General features: G+C 47.7%; 1 protein-coding gene across 3 annotated transcripts in view; it reads right to left on the bottom strand.

Moving 5' to 3' along the window:
• NBN (nibrin) overlaps positions 1-19,283 on the bottom strand; it is a 135,435-nt gene that overhangs the window by 80,447 nt on the left and 35,705 nt on the right. For all 3 annotated transcript variants that reach the window (XM_073679564.1, XM_073679562.1, XM_073679563.1), the window contains exons 5-7: positions 10,068-10,171; positions 8,169-8,286; positions 6,384-6,574 (exon numbers count right to left, since the gene is read on the bottom strand). In XM_073679564.1, the coding sequence (XP_073535665.1) occupies positions 6,384-6,574; positions 8,169-8,286; positions 10,068-10,171 (413 nt within the window). The remainder of the gene's footprint in view (positions 1-6,383; positions 6,575-8,168; positions 8,287-10,067; positions 10,172-19,283) is intronic.

Here is a 19,283-nt window from a genome sequence, read left to right on the forward strand (position 1 = left end):
TGCAGTAATGCGTATGGTCTGAGCACTGACAGGCTAACCTCCCACCCCTGTAACCTCTGCAGTAATGCGTATGGTCTGAGCACTGACAGGCTGAGCCCCCACCCCTGTAACCTCTGCAGTAATGCGTATGGTCTGAGCACTGACAGGCTAACCTCCCACCCCTGTAACCTCTGCAGTAATGCGTATGGTCTGAGCACTGACAGGCTGACCCCCCACCCCTGTAACCTCTGCACTAATGCATATGGTCTGAGAACTGACAGACTGACCCCCCACCCCTGTAACCTTTGCAGTAATGCTTATGGTCTGAGCACTGACAGGCTGACCCCCCACCCCTGTAACCTCTGCAGTAATGCGTATGGTCTGAGCACTGACAGGCTGACCCCCACCTCTGTAACCTCTGCAGTAATGCGTATGGTCTGAGTACTGACATGCTAACCTCCCATCCCTGTAACCTCTGCAGTAATGCGTATGGTCTGAGCACTGACAGGCTAACCTCCCATCCCTGTAACCTCTGCAGTAATGCGTATGGTCTGAGCACGGACAGGCTGACCGCCCACCCCTGTAACCTCTGCAGTAATGCGTATGGTCTGAGCACTGACAGGCTGACCCCCCACCCCTGTAACCTCTGCAGTAATGCGTATGGTCTGAGCACTGACATGCTGACCGCCCACCCCTGTAACCTCTGCAGTAATGCATATGGTCTGAGCACTGACAGGCTGACCCCCCACCCCTGTAACCTCTGCAGTAATGCGTATGGTCTGAGCACTGACAGGCTGACCCCCCACCTCTGTAACCTCTGCAGTAATGCATATGGTCTGAGCACTGACAGGCTAACCTCCCACCCCTGTAACCTCTGCAGTAATGCGTATGGTCTGAGCACTGACAGGCTGACCGCCCACCCCTGTAACCTCTGCAGTAATGCATATGGTCTGAGCACTGACAGGCTAACCTCCCACCCCTGTAACCTCTGCAGTAATGCATATGGTCTGAGCACTGACAGGCTGACCCCCCCCACCCCTGTAACCTCTGCAGTAATGCATATGGTCTGAGCACTGACAGGCTGACCCCCCCACCCCTGTAACCTCTGCAGTAATGCATATGGTCTGAGCACTGACAGGCTAACCTCCCACCCCTGTAACCTCTGCAGTAATGCATATGGTTTGAGCACTGACAGGCTGACCCCCCCCACCCCTGTAACCTCTGCAGTAATGCATATGGTCTGAGCACTGACAGGCTGACCCCCCCACCCCTGTAACCTCTGCAGTAATGCATATGGTCTGAGCACTGACAGGCTAACCTCCCACCCCTGTAACCTCTGCAGTAATGCATATGGTCTGAGCACTGACAGGCTGACCCCCCCCACCCCTGTAACCTCTGCAGTAATGCATATGGTCTGAGCACTGACAGGCTAACCTCCCACCCCTGTAACCTCTGCAGTAATGCGTATGGTCTGAGCACTGACAGGCTGACCGCCCACCCCTGTAACCTCTGCAGTAATGCATATGGTCTGAGCACTGACAGGCTAACCTCCCACCCCTGTAACCTCTGCAGTAATGCGTATGGTCTGAGCACTGACAGGCTGACCGCCCACCCCTGTAACCTCTGCAGTAATGCATATGGTCTGAGCACTGACAGGCTGACCCCCCACCCCTGAAACCTCTGCAGTAATGCATATGGTCTGAGCACTGACAGGCTGACCCCCCACCCCTGTAGTAATGCGTATGGTCTGAGCACTGACAGGCTGAGCCCCCACCCCTGTAACCTCTGCAGTAATGCGTATGGTCTGAGCACTGACAGGCTAACCTCCCACCCCTGTAACCTCTGCAGTAATGCGTATGGTCTGAGCACTGACAGGCTGACCCCCCACCCCTGTAACCTCAGCACTAATGCATATGGTCTGAGAACTGACAGACTGACCCCCCACCCCTGTAACCTCTGCAGTAATGCTTATGGTCTGAGCACTGACAGGCTGACCCCCCACCCCTGTAACCTCTGCAGTAATGCGTATGGTCTGAGCACTGACAGGCTGACCCCCCACCTCTGTAACCTCTGCAGTAATGCAAATGGTCTGAGCACTGACAGGCTGACCCCCCACCCCTGTAACCTCTGCAGTAATGCGTATGGTCTGAGCACTGACAGGCTGACAGCCCACCATTGTAACCTCTGCAGTAATGCGTATGGTCTGAGCACTGACAGGCTGACCGCCCACCATTGTAACCTCTGCAGTAATGCGTATGGTCTGAGCACTGACAGGCTGACCCCCACCTCTGTAACCTCTGCAGTAATGCGTATGGTCTGAGCACTGACATGCTGACCCCTCACCCCTGTAACCTCTGCAGTAATGCGTATGGTCTGAGCACTGACATGCTGACCGCCCACCCCTGTAACCTCTGCAGTAATGCATATGGTCTGAGCACTGACAGGCTGACCCCCCACCCCTGAAACCTCTGCAGTAATGCTTATGGTCTGAGCACTGACAGGCTGACCCCCCACCCCTGTAACCTCTGCAGTAATGCGTATGGTCTGAGCACTGACAGGCTGACCCCCCACCCCTGTAACCTCTGCAGTAATGCGTATGGTCTGAGCACTGACAGGCTGACCGCCCACCCCTGTAACCTCTGCAGTAATGCATATCGTCTGAGCACTGACAGGCTAACCTCCCACCCCTGAAACCTCTGCAATAATGCTTATGGTCTGAGCACTGACAGGTTGACCCCCCACCCGTGTAACCTCAGCACTAATGCATATGGTCTGAGAACTGACAGACTGACCCCCCACCTCTGTAACCTCTGCAGTAATGCAAATGGTCTGAGCACTGACAGGCTGATCCCCCACCTCTGTAACCTCTGCAGTAATGCAAATGGTCTGAGCACTGACAGGCTGACCCCCCACCCCTGTAACCTCTGCAGTAATGCGTATAGTCTGAGCACTGACAGACTGACCCCCCACCCCTGTAACCTCTGCAGTAATGCATATGGTCTGAGCACTGACAGACTGACCCCCCACCCCTGTAACCTCTGCAGTAATGCATATGGTCTGAGCACTGACAGGCTGACCGCCCACCTCTGTAACCTCTGCAGTAATGCATATGGTCTGAGCACTGACAGGCTGACCCCCCACCCCTGTAACCTCTGCAGTAATGCGTATGGTCTGAGCACTGACAGGCTGACCCCCCACCTCTGTAACCTCTGCAGTAATGCGTATGGTCTGAGCACTGACAGGCTGACCCCCCACCCCTGTAACCTCTGCAGTAATGCGTATGGTCTGAGCACTGACAGGCTGACCGCCCACCATTGTAACCTCTGCAGTAATGCGTATGGTCTGAGCACTGACAGGCTGACCCCCCACCTCTGTAACCTCTACAGTAATGCGTATGGTCTGAGCACTGACAGGCTGACCGCCCACCTCTGTAACCTCTGCAGTAATGCGTATGGTCTGAGCACTGACATGCTGACCGCCCACCCCTGTAACCTCTGCAGTAATGCATATGGTCTGAGCACTGACAGGCTGACCCCCTACCCCTGTAACCTCTGCAGTAATGCGTATGGTCTGAGCACTGACAGGCTGACCCCCCACCCCTGTAACCTCTGCAGTAATGCGTATGGTCTGAGCACTGACAGGCTGACCCCCCACCCCTGTAACCTCTGCAGTAATGCGTATGGTCTGAGCACTGACAGGCTGACCCCCCACCCCTGAAACCTCTGCAGTAATGCGTATGGTCTGAGCACTGACAGGCTGACCCCCCACCCCTGTAACCTCTGCAGTAATGCGTATGGTCTGAGCACTGACAGGCTGACCCCCCACCCCTGTAACCTCTGCAGTAATGCGTATGGTCTGAGCACTGACAGGCTGACCCCCCACCCCTGTAACCTCTGCAGTAATGCATATGGTCTGAGCACTGACAGGCTGACCCCCCACCTCTGTAACCTCTGCAGTAATGCATATGGTCTGAGCACTGACAGGCTGACCCCCCACCCCTGTAACCTCTGCAGTAATGCATATGGTCTGAGCACTGACAGGCTGACCCCCCACCCCTGTAACCTCTGCAGTAATGCGTATGGTCTGAGCACTGACAGGCTGATCCCCCACCTCTGTAACCTCTGCAGTAATGCATATGGTCTGAGCACTGACAGGCTGACCCCCCACCCCTGTAACCTCTGCAGTAATGCGTATGGTCTGAGCACTGACAGGCTAACCTCCCACCCCTGTAACCTCTGCAGTAATGCGTATGGTCTGAGCACTGACAGGCAGACCGCCCACCCCTGTAACCTCTGCAGTAATGCATATGGTCTGAGCACTGACAGGCTGACCCCCCACCCCTGAAACCTCTGCAGTAATGCGTATGGTCTGAGCACTGACAGGCTGACCGCCCACCCCTGTAACCTCTGCAGTAATGCATATGGTCTGAGCACTGACAGGCTGACCCCCCACCCCTGTAACCTCTGCAGTAATGCGTATGGTCTGAGCACTGACATGCTGACCGCCCACCCCTGTAACCTCTGCAGTAATGCGTATGGTCTGAGCACTGACAGGCTGACCGCCCACCCCTGTAACCTCTGCAGTAATGCGTATGGTCTGAGCACTGACATGCTGACCGCCCACCCCTGTAACCTCTGCAGTAATGCGTATGGTCTGAGCACTGACAGGCTGACCCCCCACCCCTGTAACCTCTGCAGTAATGCGTATGGTCTGAGCACTGACAGGCTGACCCCCCACCCCTGTAACCTCTGCAGTAATGCATATGGTCTGAGCACTGACAGGCTGACCGCCCACCCCTGTAACCTCTGCAGTAATGCATATGGTCTGAGCACTGACAGGCTGACCCCCCACCTCTGTAACCTCTGCAGTAATGCGTATGGTCTGAGCACTGACAGGCTGACCCCCCACCCCTGTAACCTCTGCAGTAATGCATATGGTCTGAGCACTGACAGGCTGACCCCCCACCTCTGTAACCTCTGCAGTAATGCATATGGTCTGAGCACTGACAGGCTGACCCCCCACCCCTGTAACCTCTGCAGCAATGTTGGCAGCAGTCACACGTCTATTTTGAAAAGACAACCTCTGGATATGATGCTGAACATGTACACTCAACTTCTTTGCTCGACCATGGTGAGGCCACTTCTGAGTGGAATCTGTCTTGTTAAACCGCTGTATGATCTTGGCCACCGTGCTGAAGCTCAGTGTCAGGGTGTCCGCAACCTTCTTATACCCTAGGCCATCTTTATGTAGAGCAAGAATTCATTTTGTCAGATCCTCAGAGTTCTTTACCATGAGGTGCCATGTTGGACTTGCAGTGACCAGTATGAGAGATTGTGAGAGCGATAACACCTATTTACCACACCTGCTCCCCATTCACACCTGAAACCTTGTAACACTAATGAGTAACACGACACCGGGGAGGGAAAATGGCTAATTGGGCACAATTTGGCCATTTTCACTTAGGGGTTTACTCACTTTTGTTGCCAGCGATTTAGACATTAATGGCTGTGTGTTGAGTTATTTAGAGGGTACCCCAAATTTATACTGTTACACAAGCTGTACACTGACTACTTTACATATGTTCAGTGTTGTCCCATGAAAAGATAGAATAAAAAATTTACAAAAATGTGAGGGGTGTAATTACTTTGTGACATGCTGTAGATAGATATATAAATAATGACATATGTTCTATACATTTACAATACCCTCATGTATACGGGACATGCCATTGCTCGGGGTTGGAGCGGTGGTCATCTTTCCTGCAATTCATCTCTGAGTAAGAGCTAGGAATCTATAGGGATATATGCACCATCAGCATCTACAGTGAATGTGACACCATCTTTCTGTGGACATGGGGTCTTTTCTGATTGCAGTTTAGCGACCATTATGGCGCATATGCCAGGAAAGCCCCCAGCGCATCATTTTAAATTTGTTTTCCAGCCTCCATTCATATAAAAGAGGCCAAAGCAGTGTCCTCCTCTTGGCCTCCATGGCCGGGACGGGAGCTTACGGGTGATGGAAGCAACTAAGCAGCATCAGTAATACTACCTGTATGTCGGAGATTTACAGCCAGATTTACTCCTGATGTACAGTGTAGAGCACACTGCAATGATTATTCCTTGTAATGCAAATTATACTATTTTCCCATTGACTTTCGGAATCAATATCTCGAGATCTGTGCTTGCTGCCATTATACGGAAACCTTCAATTTTTTTTTGTGTGGTGTCAGCATATATATACTATTGAAGGTTGCATCTTAGAGCCCCAGAGCAATGACGAGGCTACAAATGGAGGGTCTCCGAGTTATGACACGCTCCTTGCTGGTGGTAATGGCCTCCTTCCCCGAGCGCTCATTATGTATGCACAATAAGAGAAGTATTAACGGATACAGCAGTAATGATTACCTGCGCAGTACATCCACAATAGATGTGATCCAGGTGGGGAAATCCTGTGACTCGGATGACTGTGACTCCGAGAATCCCACATCGATCACACAAACATCGGGGTTCTCTAGGAGGGACTTGTCATCCAGCTCTCCCGTCAGTAGCTGTGTCTTGCCCCCTCCTAAGTAAATTGCTGCACTTAGTTTCTTGTGCTGAAAAAAAAAAAAAAAAAAAAGCACAACTAAGAAACATGGCTTTAGTTATATATAACACATTAGCAGAAAAATGCACCGGTAGAGGGTGCTCAATTCTGACCGGAGGTGGGGAGGGACCATGAGAGATGAGGTCCCTTCCAAGTAGTTACATGACCCATGAAGCCACTGATTGGTTAAAAGGTCATGTGACTGATAGGCGGGATGTCAGTGATGCTGTACCGTCCATCAGTCACCTAACACTGTAGCCTGCATTCTGCCCCTGGCCAGTGGCCTGCATTCTGCCCCTGGCCTGTGGCCTGCATTCTGCCCCTGGCCTGTGGCCTGCATTCTGCCCCTGGCCAGTGGCCTGCATTCTGCCCCTGGCCTGCATTCTGCCCCTGGCCTGTGGCCTGCATTCTGCCCCTGGCCAGTGGCCTGCATTCTGCTCCCGGCCAGTGGCCTGCATTCTGCCCCTGGCCAGTGGCCTGCATTCTGCCCCTGGCCAGTGGCCCGCATTCTGCTCCCGGCCAGTGGCCCGCATTCTGCTCCCGGCCAGTGGCCTGTCTTCTGCTCCCGGCCAGTGGCCTGTCTTCTGCTCCCGGCCAGTGGCCTGTCTTCTGCTCCCGGCCAGTGGCCTGTCTTCTGCGCCCGGCCAGTGGCCTGTATTCTGAGCCCGGCCAGTGGCCTGTATTCTGAGCCCGGCCAGTGGCCTGTATTCTGCGCCCGGCCAGTGGCCTGTATTCTGCGCCCGGCCAGTGGCCTGTATTCTGCGCCCGGCCAGTGGCCTGTATTCTGCGCCCGGCCAGTGACCTGTATTCTGCTCCCGGCCAGTGGCCTGTATTCTGCGCCCGGCCAGTGGCCTGTATTCTGAGCCCGGCCAGTGGCCTGTATTCTGCGCCCGGCCAGTGGCCTGTATTCTGCTCCTGTACCATGGCTTGTATTCGTCCCCTCGACAATGGCCTGTATTCTGCTAATAAACCGTGGCCTGTATTCTGCTAATAGACCGTGGCCTGTATTCTGCTAATAGACCGTGGCCTGTATTCTGCTAATAGACCGTGGCCTGTATTCTGCTAATAGACCGTGGCCTGTATTCTGCTAATAGACCGTGGCCTGTATTCTGCTAATAGACCGTGGCCTGTATTCTGCTAATAGACCGTGGCCTGTATTTTGCTAATAGACCGTGGCCTGTATTCTGCTAATAGACCGTGGCCTGTATTTTGCTAATAGACCGTGGCCTGTATTCTGCTAATAGATTGTGGTCTGTATTCTGCTAATAGACCGTGGCCTGTATTCTGCTAATTGATACATAGGGAAGCGGCAATAAATTGATTTCACAGATCCTTTCCGGCTGTATGATTGCGTCCCCCATGGTTTGGACAGAACATGTTACATTAATAGAAGTATATTGGGGAAGTGCTGTGTGAGCCCCGCAGGACGGCAGGTGTCAGACAGCCTTCCAGCACTGCGGCTTCCGCCCCTGCAGTAGGACATGTTAGTCATCCTGCATATTTTGCTACTGTTATTCAGATATTATCACACAGGAAACATTTTAATATATTTTGGGTCAGGAAGTATACAGAGGAAATGTCTCGGGTTTAGATACAGTAGATACCTGCTTTGCTGTTAAAAACAGAACCGTCTTGTCTTTGAAAACTGTTCTCCGCTTTTTGTTTTCTGAAAAATCCAAGGACTCGGACTGCAAGGATGGCTCATCGATTATAGGGAAAAAACTGGGAAATGAAACATATATGAAAAAAAAAGTGACATTTATTACCACAAATAACTACAATTAAACTAAAGAAAGATTTACAGAATGTTGAGAAACTAAAAAGTTATTTCATTTCAGTGACTTTAGCCTCTTTGTGACTATATAACAAAATATATGTCGTATGGGCGTTGGGGGTATTTGGAGCAGTTTTAGGAAGTGAGGATGCCCCATACCCGGGCTGTGTTACACAGCCATCATCTGCTGGAACAGTAGAGGCTGGATCCAATCGCTGCTTTTTCACCATTTAGATGCCACTGTCAGTCACTGACAATGGTATATATATGGCTTGTATGATGCATGAACCGCCGCCACTGCTGCCATATTGGTCCTCCAAAAAAATCCAGCCTGTGGCTTCATAGGAAAACGGCATTCTCATTATATACTATAATACCACAGTATGTATTATAATCATATAAATTGCAGGTTGAACAATAAAAATCAAAAGTTTTTTAAAAATATTCAAAATACAAAAAAAAAAATCAAAAAGTTTAAAAATCACCCCTTTTTTTCTAAGTTTAAAATTAAATAAATAATAAAACGGTATCACTGCACCCGTAACAGTCTGGTCAGTCTAAATAGAAAATATATTTAAAATAATTAAAAAAACGAAAAGCCAGAACTACTGTTTAAAAGGAGTCCGTCACATCAAAATTCATTTTAAATGGGCTATACAGTGTTGTAGGGTACTTAGACCCTATAACAACAATATACAAGCATTGTGCCTGAGCAAAGAACGCAATTAATTCATATGCAAATGAGGTGGCTTTGGTGCACCCTTCACGCGGCCAATTGTTTGGTGCATGGTTATGCCTACTCATTTACATATTGGAGCCCTTCCCCCCACTTCTGATTAACAGTGCTCGCTTCCCAGTGCGATCGCTATCTGAATGCTGCTGGCATGTGTGTGGATCAAACTGCCAATCCTCAGAGTAGAAAGGCACCCAATATGCAAATGAGGAGGCATAACAGTGCACTAAACTCTTGGTCACACCAAGGGTGCACCGATGCCTCCTCATTTGGATAAGAATTAAATTTAATTTTCTCAGGCATCTTACTAGTAACCAGTACATTGCTAGAATGGTTGTTACAGAGGCTAAGTCCCCCACAACACTACATAGCCCATTTAAAATGTATTTTGGGGGCTGACGGACTCCCTTTAATGGTTGCTCATCCACAAAGCATCTGATTTTTAAGGATACACCACAATTCTTTAACATAGGGAGCAGTATTTGATCTTGTTAACTGTAAAAACTGCTGATGTATAAAAACAGATGACAACACAGATGAGAAATTGTTGTGTTTTCTGGACTTGTGCTTACTCCTCTATGACCTTAACCTCAGCCTGTTCACTGCTTGTTTTTTCTTGGACCACTTTTAAAAGTTACTAGTTCACATCAAAAAGTTTTCTAAAACTATTCTACTAGCCATCTACATTGCCATCATTCCTTTGTTGTCACTTTCTAGCTCCACTCTTTTTCCGGTCATTAATTCATGGCTCACATGGTGCAGCATAATTTGCTATTGAACCCCAGAATATTAAATTTTCCTCTGACAAAATATATTGAGGTCCAGCTGCTGAGAACGCTCTCTTTACACTGTTTACTGTGTGAACATCCGGACCTTTACATCCTGTTAGAGGGTCACAGATACTCAGATGTGAGCAAAGTCATGATTTATACAGTAAAATATGGGTACAGACTGTAGGAAGACTACAAGGGGTCCTGAGCCCCCTGGTTACAATACCTGGCAAGTGCCGGTAGAGGCTTCTTCTGCTGGATGGCTTTTATCAGCTCAGTGAAGTAATCTGGTTTTATGATGGATCTGCCGCAGATTAATGCACATAATGTCTAAAAGAAAAGAAGGGGGTAGATTATTAGCTGGATACTGAGTCAACTATAACATTTTATGCAATATTTGGATTAAAAAAAAGACTGGAAAATAAAAAAAATCTGCAAAACCAAACGGTGCACATAGCAGTCATGCGCCAAAATCTGCAACAAAGTGGAACGTAAAGGTGATTAAATTTTCCCCAATGACTGCAGAACAGTATCAGCTTTGTATTATAAAAGAAAACTGGCTTAGAAAGTTGCAGAACGTGTTTCCATCCCTCAACATTTTCAGGTTAACGGTCCGTGAGCAGAACCCTTGTTATATACAGAGTAGTGTTGAGTGAGCACTACACTGTGTTCCAAATTATTATGCAAATAATAATTTCTCAGATTTTCCCAAATTACCTATATGAATTGCAGTCATTGTAATTTTCCAGTCAAATAACTATTAGAGTACAATTGAAAGGTTTTTGTACAAACTGCCTATGATAACAGTATATTTTTAAAAAAATAAAACACTCAAACTGCACTCAAAATGCATGTTCCAAATTATTATGCACAGCAGAGTTTTCGACCTTTTCATTTTAATAAAGAACAAAAAATGGTCATTTTTGAAATTATAAGCATTAGCAGGTTATTACAAACTGAAATCAAACAGTTTTCAACTCAAAACTTTATTCTAGGTGATGTTACATTTGCACATAGGACCCCTTGTTCGAAAGGAGCTTCTGAACTCTCTCGTCCATTGAATTTGTCAGGTTTTGGATGGCTTCTGCTTCAATTGTTTTGCATGAGGACAGAATACCCTCCCAGAGCTGTTGCTTAGATGTGAACTGCCTTCCGCCATCATAGACACTCCTTGTGATGATGCTCCAGAGGTTCTCAATGGGGTTGAGGTCAGGGGAGCATGGGTGCCGCACCATAAGTTTGTCCCCTTTTATGCCCATAGCAGCCAGAGATGCAGATGTGTTATGTGCAGCATGAGACGGGGCATTATCATGCATGTACCCCGCGCCTCAGGGCCTGTAAGCTGGGCGGGTCTCAGAAAACTTCCAGAACGTTGACAGTGTTCCCCTGCCTCTGCTGGATTGGAGTTGCGTCTCTCTCGCCTGTACGCCTTGGTTGGTCAACGAACTGTGACCTCTGCCGCTAGAGTGTTCAGATGGGAATTTTTTTTAACAGTTCTGCAGCAAGGGCCTTCTGGTACTGCCCCATTTTTGTAGACCTCTCCACCTCAGGAATAAGAGAGTGAAAGTTCTCCTTGTAGCGGGGGTCTAAAAGTGTCACCAACCAGTAATGACTGTCACCCAACATTTTGACAACGCTAGGATCACGGTTAAGGCAGCGTAACATAAAGCCAGCCATGCGTGCCAGACTGGTAACGGGCAAGACTTCCGTGTCCTCACCAAGATGACGACTGACCATGCTCTCCTCCTCCTCCTCCCCCCCCCCTGTCCTCAGGCCACCCACGCTGAACCGACGGTTTGACAGTTGTACAGGTACTACCGTCTACAGCGCATGATACCAGCTCCTGTTCTTCCTCCTCCTCCTCTCCCCCATTGTCCCCCAATGCACGTTGGGATGAGATGAGGCTGGGCTGTGTGTAATCGCCCGCTACGGCTTCTTGATCCATCTCATCATACTCTCGCTGCAATGCCTCCTCTTTAATTCTCTGCAGAGAGCGTTGCAAAAGACAGATAAGTGGGATGCTGACGCTAATGATGGCGTCATCGCCACTCACCATCTTGGTGGACTCCTCAAAGTTTGTCAGGATGGTACATATGTCAGACATCCAGGTCCACTCCTGAGGTCTTATGTGTGGAGTCTGACCTGAATATCGACGGCCTTGTTGCAGCTGGTACTCCACAACTGCTCTCTTCTGCTCACAAATCCTTTGCAACATGTGGAGGGTAGAGTTCCAACGTGTGGGGACATCACACACCAGTCGGTGTGCCGGAAGCTGCAAACGCTGCTGCAACACAGCAAGGGCGGCGGAAGCTGTAGCCGACTTCCGAAAATGAGCTGACAGATGGCGTACTTTGACGAGCAGATCTGGCAACTCGGGGTACGATTTAAGAAACCGCTGAACCACGAGGTTAAGCACATGAGCCAGGCATGGTACGTGCGCGATCTCGCCTCGCCTCAGAGCCGCCACCAGGTTACGGCCATTGTCACACACGACCATGCCTGGATGTAGGTTCAGCGGTCTCAGCCACAGATCTGCCTGCTCTTTCACAGCTGTCCACAACTCATGAGTTTCAGCACAGCCTGTTGCCGCTTGGCTGTGGCAGTACTGCAGTGCTTCCAGCTTGTAACTGATGTGGTGATATCTGAGATGGAGGCTGAACATGAGGAGGAGGAGGAGGAGGATAATGCGCAGGAGCTGCACACTGTGGGGGCAACTCTGACTGACATAGGGCCCGCAATCCTCGGTGTGGGGAGGATGTGTTCCGTCCCAAGGTCCGACTGGGTCCCGGCTTCCACTATGTTTACCCAGTGTGCCGTCAGGGAGATGTACCGTCCCTGGCCACAAGCACTTGTCCACGTGTCCGTTGTCAGGTGGACTCTCCCAGTAACAGCGTTGTTGAGGGCACGGCAGATGTTTTGGGACACGTGCTTGTGTAGTGCGGGGATGGCACACAGGGCAAAATAGTGTCGGCTGGGGACCGAGTACCGAGGGACGGCCACCGCCATAAGGTTCCGGAAGGATTCCGTCTCCACCAGTCTAAAAGGCAGCATTTCCAACGCAAGCAGTCGTGAAATGTGCGAATTTAGGACTGTGGCCTGTGGGGCGTTGGCTGCGACTTTGCGCTTTCGTTCAAAGGTCTGGGATATGGACAATTGAACGCTGCGGTGGGACGTGGACGTTGATGCTGTTCCTTGAGAAACTGCCATAACAAGTGAAGACTGAGAGGAGGGGGCATCTTTGCATGCAGTATGGACAGGGGATTGTCTTGCACGCACAACAGGGGGTTCTATTACACGCACAACAGCGGAAGAAGCAGTGGTGACACCCGCTGACACTGGTCGTGGACCCTGGGATTCGCCCCACAAAGTCCGGTGCTTTGCTGACATGTGCCTGATCATGCTGGTGGTGGTCAGGCTGGTAGTTTTGTCACCCCTGCTGATGCTGGCCTGGCAGGTGGTACAAATGGCCTTTTTGGGGTTATCAGCAGAGTCTTTAAAAAAATTCCAGACTCTGGAAGACCTACCGGTTGTACTGGCAACGTCCCTCGTGTTGGTGTTACAGGGAACGTTTGCCCGCCTTCTGTGTGCGGCCACCACACTGCTTCTTCCTGCCTGTTGGGGTACTCTGCCTCCCTCCCCCTGTGTGCTGCTGGCCTCGCTCTGCGTGTCCTCCTGCCACGTTGGGTCAGTTACTAGATCATCCACCACCTCCTCCTCCTCTTCCACTTCCGCACCACGGTCCTCCTCCTCACTTGGTGGCAATTGTGTCTCGTCATCGTCCACCTCTTGTGACAAATTGCCAGCGTCGCCTTACCGTGGCTGTTCAAATATTTGGCCATCGCTACAGGGGATCTCCTCTTCCATCACTTCAAGCGGAGCAGGCGAGGGGCCCAAATATGGAAATGGACCAGTAAACAGCTCTTCAGAGTGTCCAACTGTGGGATCAGTTGGTGTCTGACGACACTTGGCATGGTTGGAGGAAGGAGCATCAGGGTGAGGAGGAGTATGCGGTCGAGACTCACGGCTACTAACACTTGACCGTGTGGAAGACAGACCGGAGGTGGTGGTGCCCAGGTAACTGGAAGTATTATCTGCTATCCAATTAATAACCTGTTCACACTGATCAGTTCGCAATAGTGGTGCTGTTGTGTGCTTCCCTAGTAATTCGGTCAAGAACTGGGAGCAAGAAGATATGGCTGTTGCTTGTGGCACATTTTCACCTTGGCCACGGCCCCGTCCTCTGCACGCACCATCACCAGAACGTCCAGTTCCACGTCCCTTGCCACATACCTTGCCCATTGTAAATGAAGTAAAATAGCTTACACGCGCACTAACAATGGCAAAACGGTAATAAAAAGGAGATTAGAACCGTGGAAGAGGAAAACCACAGTTCTATTTCTCTGGCCTACACCAGACTCTTTTAAACAGATATATTTGTGTCTGAACAGTCAGTGACACACTCAAACAGTTTTTTTTTATGGAAAAAAGGCAAGCAGGTTGATAACACCCAGATTTGAACCGTGGAAGAGGAAAAACACAGTTCTAGTTCTCTGGCCTACACCAGACTCTTTTAAACAGATATATTGGCTTCTGAACAGTCAGTGAGACGCTGAAAATGTTTTTTTTTATGAAAAAAAGACAAAAAAGTGGATAATGCAGAGATTTGAACCGTGGAACTGCAAAACCACAGTTATAACTTCCTGGTGTATACCAGACTTGTTAAAATAGATATACTTGTGTCTGAACAGTCACAGACGCACTCAATTTTTTGAGGGGGGGGGGGGGGGATACCAAAAGGTTAATAAGACGAGTATTTGTACTGTCTGACTGAGGGAAAAAAAAAACAAAAAAAAAAACAGGATTTAGATAAAAAAAAAAAAAAAAAGGATTTTTCCTGGCCCCTGAGACCTGGGGATAAGTCTAGCAATTTAACCAGCGGCAGCACACAGGACTGTAATGCAGCGTTTGTTGGTATAACCACTGCGTCTCCTATACAGCCTGCCTGCCTGCTATCTGGGATGGATATTAGTCCTGAGAAGGACTGTTTGTTTGATTTGGCAGGCTTTAGAGACCCTACACTATCTATTTTGCAGTATAAATCTCTCCCTAGCTCTGCAGCACTGACCCTACATTGTCTGATCCGGAGCGACTGTGTCCAAGATGGCGGCGCCTGGTTTTAAATACTTGAGGTGAAGCTGTGCGGCCAGCCAATCACTGTAATGCCCACAAACAACATGGCTGCGGCATTACAGAGACTGGATGGCAATCCCTGCATGTTCATTGGCTCTGTAAAGAGCGCCAAACATGCAAGGTGGAGACCCGAGCTCCCGCCGGAGTAACCCGGAAATGCTTGGTGCTCGACGAAAATCTCGAGTAGTGAGATGCTTGGGCGAGTACCGAGCAGTGTCGAGCATGCTCGCTCAAAACTAATACAGAGTCTTGTATAGATCTAATCCTAATGTCACATCTGAGGTTTTGTCACAGTGCGTCAGTCTAAGGGTGCTTTCACACTGCGTTCAGTGGCTCCGTCGGCGCTTAAGTCCAAACCCCCCGCAAAACGGGATTCGGACATTTGTGCCGATGGGGCCATAGACTATAATGGTGCCAAAAGAGCAAATGAGCAGTTTGTCGCGCATCATTTTCGGCCGTGTACGTCTACTTGAGACCGACACACAGACGTAGTCTACTACGATCACGTGACAGGGTCGCTGATAGGTTGGTATGACAGAAAGGGGGTCTGCTGAAGACCTGCTATGTATCGCACAAGTGATCGGACAATCACAGTTTCAAGTCTCCTAAGGGGATTATTAAATAAAGTAAAAAAAAAAAATTTTTAAAAGTATGAAAAAAAAACAAAACACAAAAGTTCAAATCACCCTCCTTTTGCCCCGTTGAAAACAATAAAAAAAAAATTAAATGAAAAAAAAAAAAAAAAACATATTTGGTATCGCTGCGTTCGTAAAAGTCTGATGTATCAAAATACAAAATTAATTAATATGATCGGTAAACGGCATAACGAGAAAATAAAAACAAACAAACAGAATTACGTTATTTTGGCTCCTGCAACATTGAAATAAAATGCAATAATAGGCGATCAAAACACGATATCTACGCCAAAACTGTATCAATAAAAACATCAGCTTAGTCAGCAAAAAATAAGCCCTCACCCGGCCCCAGATCCCGAAAAATGAAAACGTTATGAGTTTTGGAAAATTGAGACACAAGAGAAATTGTTTTTTTCTTACAAATTTTGGAATTTGTTTCACCACTTAAATAAAAATAAACTATACATGTTTGGTATTTGCGTACTCATACTGACTTGGAGGATCATATTGCCAGGTCAGTTTTACCATATAATGAACATGGTAAGTAGAAAAACCCAAACAACAATTGTGGAATTGCCCTTTTTCTGCAATTTCAACGCACTTGAATTTTTTTCCCACTTTCCAGTGCATCACATGATAAAATTGATGGTGTCATTCAAAACTACAACTCGTCCCACAAAAAAAAAACAAGACCTCATGCGGCTATGGAGGACGGAAAAAACAAACAAAAAAAATACTTACGGCTCTTGGAAGAAGGGGAGGAAAAAATGATAGCGCAAAAACGGAAAATCGCATGAAAGGGTTAATGATGAAGGCGATGTATGCTAATGAGAAGTCAAGTGTCCAGTGGGTGTTCATCTTCCAGGGACTCCTGATTGATGTTTCTAGCCGCCTCTGGCACCATATGACGTTTGCTAAATCCAGAATGTGCACCTTGCAGAACGAAGTGGAAAGGACCTGATCTAACGCTGGACAGAGGGATGTGCTGGAGGAAGGTTTACAGCGAATAGTCAGGACCCTTCACTAGTTATGTTATCAATATGGTGGACAACAAGGGGTAGGTTTTTAATAACATTTCTAAAATAAATGACAAAAGCCACATATATTCCAGTGATTATTGGTATTTGTGCTTCCCTCATTTACAGGGAGGTCAGAACATGAGCAGCAGATAAGAATCCACCATGGCCGCTGGTGTGAAATCTCCTACATTACACCGGGAAGGGAAATGTCAGAGGAAATGCCAAATTTACAAACACAGTGACGAGGATCCGGTTAGGGAAATACAATGTGGCTGCCGCGCGAGACTTCTCTGTATGTCTATAGGAACAAATACTTCACTGACAGCCTGGAGTTTGGTTTAACCCCTTCACTATGTTTAAGAGGTTATCCGGGACTTTAGTAATATTTTCTTAGGGTGCTTAGAACTTACAGGCAGGTAGTTGCTAACTACTAAGCTGGTGCCTAAATAAATTAGCATTTATCCATTTCCTCTCCATTAACTTTAATCACAATTTGGTATGGGGAATAACAGCAGTAAGTCAATAATGCAATGTCAAGTTGCCATATTGTAGTATAAGTCAAGTTTTCATAAGGTCATATGACTGATGGGACGGTACAGCATCACTGGCATCCCGCCTATCAGTCACCTAACGCTGCAGCCTGTATTCTGCCCCTGGCCAGTGGCCTGTATTCTGAAAACATGACATATACTACAATGTGGCAACTTGACATTGCATTATTGACTTACTGCTATAATTCCCCATACCAAATTGTGATTAAAGTTAATGGAGAGGAAATGGATAAATGCTAATTTATTTAGGCACCAGCTTGAACCCCAAAGACATTACTTTGTAGATAAAGTCACTCATTTTCAATTCATACTTAGTAGTATGCAGTGAAAATGAGTGACTTTACCTACAGATTAATGTCTTTGGGGTTCAAGCTGGTGCCTAAATAAATTGACAAATAACAAACATGGAAAAAAATTATCAAATAGGTGGAATGAAATGTATGGCAATATCCCACTATGAGATGCAGATAGAATAGGAAAAGACATCAGTTCACCACTGCACCTGAAGAAACGCTTGCAAATTCTCAGTTGGAGGTGCTCCGATTCCTCAAGACCGGTAACCTCAAGTGATACAATGGAATAGGAGAGGGATTGTGATCCAGCACCAAAAATAGGTTAAAAATTCCAAATTTATTCTACGCAGTCCATTAAAAAGTACATACGCTAAAACAGGAATCCAATGAAGGGAATACAACAGAATTTTGAAACCTAACGCGTTTCAGACTTTGCACAATCCAAAATGCATACGTTTTGACGATGCTGTTGGATTCCCATTTTATTGTATCTACTTTTGAATAAATTTGGAATGTTAACCTACTTGGTGCTGGATCACAATCTGCTACAGACAGTATTACAAGAGTTGCATTTTTCCAATTGCTTTTTCCCCCTTTCACTTTCATGTCCCAGACATTGATTATAAGGAGCGGCATTGTCCATTCATTACATAGTCGCCTGCAGACAATAATAAAAGGGGTTTGGGCTTGAATATTCCGTTTTGTTTTACATGGATCTACACGTGTTGCCACACCAAACATCACAAATATCTTGAAGGAGGATGAGGAAAAGAACAGTTTTCCTCTTAAGTCCAACTTGACTTAATAGACAGATCTCCCTCCTCTCCTGCGATAGGAAGGGCTGACACTTCACCCAGAGCCGATCTCCTTCATGTCCTCTCTGGGACACAGTAGAGTATAAAAATCATTGTCTTGAGTTCCAGAGGGTAAATCTGTGAGATCCTCCATGCGGCGGTGACGGAGCGCTGCCGGCAGCATTATGGAGCAGTATTACAAGCATTATCTTGGAGGAGCCTTGTGAACTCCGCCATGTAATGCATTCTCCATACAAACCTCATGTGCTCCCATATAAGTGCCTTTCAATTTAAATCCAGCACATCAGAAGTATTAAGGATGCTGGATTATCAGAACATCACTGCTCAGATTACACCGCACTCTGTGGTGACATTAATGAAGTCTCATCTACAATATTTATTTCGGAAATCGGTCCTCATTATGTAAGTAATGATGTGTTAGTGCATGAAAAATCTTACTGATCGCCGTCTTCCCCGCCTCTGACTTGAAAAAAGACTAACAGGCTCATACAGGGGTCTGTGGGTGAACCGGAAATCACTTTCTCAATGTAAACCTATGGAGACGCTTACACTGATGGAAGTAGCAGCACCCCACATAATGGTCCCCGATGAAGGCTCTGCTGAAACGCACGTCGGGGTGGGCGCGTGTCCACCCAGGGAGGCCCCGTTGGCATCCTTATTGAGGTACTCATACATATTTACAGATTGTGATTATATTTTTGTATAATTGCGCCTCACAGACAGGTGGTATATATAACTATCTAGGCCATATGGGCGATTGCAATTATATTGAATAGGTAGAATATGGTGCCTATACTGAGATGTACTGCTTATACGGAGATGCATTGAGCGTTTTGCTTGATTCCTCTACAGGACGTGTGTCAATTATTTGCATGTATCCATTTTATTCCTTCCCCCTCCTCCCTGTATCTGATCTTTTGAATAAAGTTTTTGTATATT

The sequence above is a fragment of the Phyllobates terribilis genome, unplaced genomic scaffold (genome assembly GCF_046119375.1).
Source record: "Phyllobates terribilis strain yellow unplaced genomic scaffold, ASM4611937v1 Scaffold_4__5_contigs__length_816908805, whole genome shotgun sequence".
Classification (NCBI taxonomy): Eukaryota; Metazoa; Chordata; class Amphibia; order Anura; family Dendrobatidae; genus Phyllobates; species Phyllobates terribilis.